At 45.4% G+C, this 6678-nt stretch overlaps 1 protein-coding gene across 1 annotated transcript; it reads right to left on the reverse strand.

The window, feature by feature from the left end:
• Positions 1–1604: 1604 nt before the first annotated feature.
• On the reverse strand, positions 1605–3941 carry LOC149833015 (protein DETOXIFICATION 49-like). Its single transcript, XM_090012679.1, has one exon. It carries the CDS (start codon positions 3766–3768, stop codon positions 2143–2145), a length of 1626 nt encoding a protein of 541 aa, XP_089868805.1. The 5' UTR covers positions 3769–3941; the 3' UTR covers positions 1605–2142.
• Positions 3942–6678: the final 2737 nt, after the last annotated feature.

Raw genomic sequence — 6678 nt, forward strand, 5'->3', positions numbered from 1 at the left:
AATGATGCATACTTGATGTCCACTTAGCTTGCCTTCAAGCTCATGGAGTGAGGACCCGATATTCCGGAAAGAGCATATATTCTTCATTAACTTATCACATTCATCTAGTGTCTTCTCATTTTCAAGTTCATTCTCCTCCTCTTCCTCATAGATTTGGAGAATTTTGAGACTGTTACACTTGCAGCTTGGATAACAAGGATCACTACAACGAAAACACTAACATTTTTTTCTTTTTTTCTTGAGTTGTGCTTGGGTCACAAACTCGGTTCTTGGCTTTTGAAAGCTTACTTCTTCTCCTCCTTTAGAGAAGGTTTGACATGCTTGGGAACCTCCTTTCCCTTTCATTTTTGTAGTGAGCTACTTAGCTTTAGTTTTTCTTCAAACATTTTAACCACTTTGTAAGCCTCTCTAGTTGTATGCACATTTGAAGCAAAGACTTTAATTCATAACTCATCTTTAAGACCCCTCGCATATGAGCCAAAAAAAAGTCTCTTGGTCCATTGATGGAAGCATAGAGCATATCTCTTCAAATTCACTTTGATAATAATTAAGAGTGTCTCTTAACTTAAGTTGCTTAAGAGTGACACTATGATTGACCATCATAGTTAGCCTAAATCTTTCGATAAGAGCTTGTTGAAAGGTGTTATAATTAGATTTTCCATAGATGACTTTGTACCATAAATACCACCTAAGTGCACTATTCTCTAACGGTGCAATAGCTTCATCTACTTTGCGGTCACAAGGAATTTTGTAGTAAGTAAAGTAGTGAATGACTTTAAAGAGCCACTCCCGTGGGTTCTTTTCCTTGAAAGTAGAAATATCAACTTTGATCTTAAGCTTTGGAGCATTGTTCCAAGTAGGAACTCTATGCACTCTTCCCTCTTCATTATCCCTGTTTTCATGAGCTTGGATAGGTGTAGTCCTCTCATGTGTTCTACCTACAATTGCCACAATTGCATTAACATTTTGAGTGAGTTGTAGCATGAGCGTTTCTAATTTTTCCCATTCTTGCATTGGTTTACCATCTCTTTTAGTGATCTTTCTCATGAAATCGGCATGAGTCTCAAGAAAGAAGGAACGAGAAAGTTCCTCACCCTAATAGTGTGAGCCTACACACTTGAAGGTAGAAGACTGATGTCTTACTTCACTAAGCGTGAGGACATTTCACTTATGCAGAAAACCTCCTTTCGCTAGATGTAGATAATGAAAAGGCCTCGCTGCAAATGCAGTGCCTAATCTGAAGTGAGGTAGCCATTGGCGCTCGGTCCAAACAGGTGCAGCACATGAAGAATGCAAGAGTAAGTATGTGCACCGGATAGGAATTAGAATGAGCTGCAAAAATATCAAGTACTCACCAGTTTTGCACGGTAAGTGCTGTGCTCTTGACGTCTTCACAGGTGCTTGAAGTCACAAAGGATCCGCCATGATTTGTCGGATGTGCAATAAGAAAGATCAAGTCAATTAGCTGAATCTAAGCTCAAATCTAAGTTGGTTAGCTTTTAAGTTAGCCAACATTGGCCGAAAGGAGCATACATAAGCATAGCACCTCCAATATCTCTCAAAAAAATATCCTAATGTCCGTAGGCACAAAAGAGAAAAATCCCTTTCTCAAAAGACAAAAGTCCTATTCAATTCAATATTCCAAAAGTTACAAAATGTAAGCAGAAGTCACCTGTTTATAAGCTTTACAAAACCACAAACCAGCCAATAACAAACTCGCTTACACGGTTAGAAACCACCAAATTTTTCAACTGCTATTACCACTTGTGCAAGTGGTCCCCCGAGAAGAGATGCGCCCATATATTGTATCTGGACTGTCCATGCGCAGTTGGCTGCCCTGTCACATACTCTGCTGAGGGTGCTGCGATCAATGCTGTGCTGGCTGAACGGGCCTCACTGTCACAGTGTGTGCTGGCCGGCTGAATGCCCATGTTATGCAGCTGCGCCTCACTGATACTACCCTAATCCTAATGGTGCAATCTTTGGATTTGCATCAGCCTTCGGTACTTTCTCTTTGCTTTAAAAAGAAAAAGAAAAAAAAAGGGTTGGAAAAAAGCCGCCTCAGAATCTACTTACAAAATTCGAGAGGGCCTGCCCCTGCGCCTGCTTCTGCGTTAAATATAATATGACAACGTTTGGTCACTACTCTTGCACAATTTTTATACTCACGAGTCCACTCGGCACCTCACTGTCACCAACCGAGATGCGCTCGTCACCGTCCTCATTCCCCGTCAGGAGCTTGGCCCTTTCCGCCTGAACGAGCCAGTCCGTACGCCATACGACCACCATCATCGCCAGGACGCACGAGCCCTGTGCCGCCATGAGGCCCAGCCACAGCCCCTCGAAGTCGAACCCCATGTAGAACGCCAGCAACACTGCCACCGGCATCCCTACCAGGTAGAAACAGCCCAAGTTGATGTTGGCCCCCGTCCTGGGCCTCGCCGTCCCCCTCAACACCCCACATCCCGTCGTCTGCGGGCAGTTCCCCAACTCGCACAGCCCTATGATGGGCAGCACCCTGGACGTGATCCATATGATGTCGTCGTCACCGGTGTACATCTTGGCCCACCCGTTCCTCACCATGGTTGTGAAGAACAAGGCCGCGAACCCCAGAATGAAGCTGCAAGACAAGCCCACGACGACCGACTTCTTGGCTCTTTCCGGCCTGTTAGCTCCCAACTCGTTGCTCACTCTCGTGGACACCCCAAAGCTCAATGAGGAAGGGAAGATGTATATCAGGGACGTCATTTGTATCAAAATGCCCATCGATGCCACCGTTGCTTTGGGATTCAAGAGCAGCCCGCACAGCAGTATCATGATTTCGTACCACCACCACTCTAGACAGATGGATATACAGCTGGGTACCGCCAGGTTGAGGAGGGAGCGCCACCCTTGTAGGCACTCTCTTGATGGACGACCATACGAAAATTTAAAGGGTCTGGACAGGCAGGTATACATTAGCAAGCACAGGACTATGTTGATGTTGGTCCATGCCGCGCTCAGAGCAACGCCGCGAATCCCCATCTTTAGAACGGTTACGAGGAGGTAGTTGATGGGTACATGGAAGGCCATGGCTACCAATGCGCAGTAGGTGATGGGCATGGTGATGGTCTGCGTCCGGAGGTAAATTCGAAGCGGGTGCAGCAAGGCTTGGGCGAAGAGGTCCGGGAGGGAGTAGGTAATGTAGGACTGGGCCACCTCGATTATAGCAGGGTCCTGACCACAAATGAGGAGCATTTTGTTCATGTTGAGCCAGAGGAGGGAGATGGGGAGGCAGACGCAGAGCAGGACGAGGATGGTTCTTTGGAGAGTTAGGCCGAGGAGGGAGTGCCTCTTGGCTCCGAATGCCTGGCCACAGATGGGTTCCATCCCCATTGCTAGGCCGGAAATGATTGAATAACCGGTGATGTTGGCGAACCCGATGGCGAGCGAGCCGCCGGCGAGTTGGAGCTCGCCCAGGCGGCCTAGGAAGAGCATGGAGACCATGGTTCGGGAGTAGAGGAGGAGGCCCATCAGGACCATGGGGACGGATATCTTGCCTATGGTTGCTAGCTCTTTGACGTAGCTCGCGAGGACGGGCTCGGGGCCGTCCAACTCGCCTTGTTCGAGGTGGTTGAGGTCCTTGTGCGGAGAGGTTTTGGGGTTGAGCAAGGGGGCGAGGATGGTGGGTTCGGATTCGGCATGTTGGTCGTGGTTGGTTCGGGGCTCTTTCTGGTCTGATTTTAGGAGGCAGTGGGCTTCTTCCTCATGGAGGCTTAATTTGCACATGATGAAGGGTGAGATGAGGATCTTTCAGACAGAACAGAGGAGGTGGGGATGCTATATATCTATATAGAGAGAGAGGGCGTTCTTTTGGATGAAATAACAATCAAAGAATTCACAATTCTCTTAGTCTTGGCGTTTCTCTTACCTCGTGCAGCCTTTACACAGACTGCTCTTAAGTCAGGCACACACAGAGAGAGAGAGAGAGAGAGAGAGAGAGAGAGAGAGAGAGAGGGATTTTGGTGGTTGAGGTTCATGAGGTTTGAGTTTATATACGCTCTGGCGGTAAGACGAGTACACACGTTTCCATTTTATCTGCTCAAAGAAGTCGTCGTTTGCGAAACTTTACCACATTGAGGAGCTGTACATGTATGGAATCTATATTCAAATATAAGTACCAATATATCCTTGGGCCTATTCTTAGGCCTATGGACTTGGATATACCAATGGACTACAAACAGACACATCTCAGCAGCATGATCCCTCCTTCAAAGGCCAAAAAAAGGGCAGATCAGGTACAATCACATTGCACTCTTTGAGTATGCTCCACCTGACTGCCCTCCACCTCTGGTTACAGCCCGTCAGCTGTGGAACCCAACAGAAGAGTAGGGCAGATCAGGTGCAGACGCACACTAAAGTCTGCAACGTGAATGCACCTGATCTGCCGTTAAAAAAAGGGTCACCGATCCCTCCAAATTTCCGGCCTGTCCTGTTCAGAATTGCTGTTACTTCATGGTCATGATGCCCTTCAAGTCACGGCAATTTTTTTCTGGACATTCATTTCCCTAGTTTTTTATCCTAACTAGTGGACAGTCGCTACCATTTGATTTGAAACAGTTAAAATTATCATCTATTCCTGCTCAATTTGGTCATTGAGTTTATAAAACACAATCTTTGGCTGATAACAGCTATGTTTCTTCTTCATATCACTCTACAGCAGATCCATTAATCGTTTATGCTTATGCACTAACCTATTTGACTAAAAATGTATTAGTTGTTTGGAAAATAGAATGCAAAAACGAAGGCATACGGGTGTAGGTAGCAAAAATTGATACAGCAAATGACGTGCTTATGGGGTTTGAAGCAGGGATACGGCCACCCAATGACCCGAAAGGAATCTAAATGACAAAATTGCCCTTGATATCATGCCCAAGCAAACCAGAAAAATCAACATGATCTCTGGCTTTTGACTTTGTTTATTTCATTTTAAAGTACACCTTGATGACGACTATTCCCCTGTAAACTAACCGCTTTTACCAATGAAAACGTTTAGTATTATTGGGGCCGTACATCCATTGCTATTTTAAAACATAGCAGCAAATAAAATAGATGCAATTGGTTACACAACCAACAAGTTGCCACCTCATTATGCGAAAATTCGATCTCGCAAAGTGCGTCCCCTGGCGATTAAATTTATGGTTAAAGTACTTTGGACGCTATTTTAGAACGTGATAATTCATTAACTAAAATCAGTACAATTTGCGTTTTTTGAGGGGCAATTTGGGTATTTTGGGCTGCGATGGTGGGTAGGGGGATGAATGAAGAGCAAAACCTAAGGGTGCCATTTGTTTGTTCTTCTTGATAGGCAAGCTGGGGTTGACTGAGACCATTCTCTTGTGATAATGGGAGACGGCTTGAGTTGATGGTGCCGGTCAAGAAGCCACTAATTTGGTATGTCTGAACCGCGTTAGGGGGGGGGGGGGGGGGGGGTATCTGAGATGGCGGATCAGGTGCGATCATGTTGCACATTTTAGTGTGCTGCTGCACCTCGTCCTCTGCCCTCTATCTACTGTTGGGACTCACAGCTGACAACATGTACCCCAGAGGTCAAGTGCAGTGGCACACTCAAATTGTGCAATGTGATTTCACCTGATCCGCAGTCGGTAGTCGGTAGATGATATGATTAGTTCAAGTGCCCAACGTCTAACCAATTTACAAGATCTGGAGTATAAAAAATGAGTTGATTATTTTAAAAACTTGGCAAATTTTCTCATGTTCTACCACCATGATTCAGAGTCTATTGATGCATGTAGTCGTCAGAGGCAAGTCAACACCGTGTAGGCTTGGTGTTCTTTTGTTTCAGGTGAAATGGAGTGGTTTTCGTATGAAAATTGTTCTCTTTGCCAGCGTGAAACGAAATAACCCGGCACGAGGCCAGAGCGCATATATACTCCAGTGCATTGGGCCCCGTGTTTTCAAGTGGGAATCATCGTTTTGTAATGAAAAGAGAGGGCATGCGATAGTTTTTCCAACCGTGCTTACCTTTAGCGTGAGAAAATTGGATTCCCCTTGTAGCAAGCGGGTGACAAAATTGGCTGTTAATCTTTTGTTGGGCCCGTCACATATAGAGTACATGTAATTGGACTGAAAAAGATAAAGTACAATGTGATTGCACCTATTCACCTTCAAGTACCGTCAGTTGTGGGGCCGAAGAAATGTTCGTGGCGATCAACTGCACTTTAAAAGTGTGCATTCACATTGCACCTGATGTTTAGATGTTCGTAGTTATGCGTTCCAGCTTGTTCACATCTCTCATTTTCCCTGGGATTTAGGCAATATGGTGAAGATCTTTTTTTCTTTTTCTTTTTTATAGACAGACAAGCTGGGGTTAGGCAGGTGTTGGGATCAGGTGCAATCACAATGCACAAATTCAGCATGTCCCCTGCACCTGATCATTATCATCATCTGATGTTGGGCCTCACTCCGACAGGCTGTACAACATAAGATTGAGGATGATTTTGTGCAACGGAACATTGCATTTGTGCAAGATAAGCCTCGGTCAGGCACACCTCTGCCATCGATAAAAAAAACAAAACAGAAAAGAAGATTACATCAGGATGTCACCTAACAATAGAGACCAGTGGAAGGTTTATCCGATTTCTGGCTAGGCTCCAGGCTTTATAGAGACTCAATTTT

The sequence above is a fragment of the Nuphar pumila genome, chromosome 7 (genome assembly GCF_984573655.1).
Source record: "Nuphar pumila chromosome 7, dmNupPumi1.hap1.1, whole genome shotgun sequence".
Taxonomy (NCBI): Eukaryota; Viridiplantae; Streptophyta; class Magnoliopsida; order Nymphaeales; family Nymphaeaceae; genus Nuphar; species Nuphar pumila.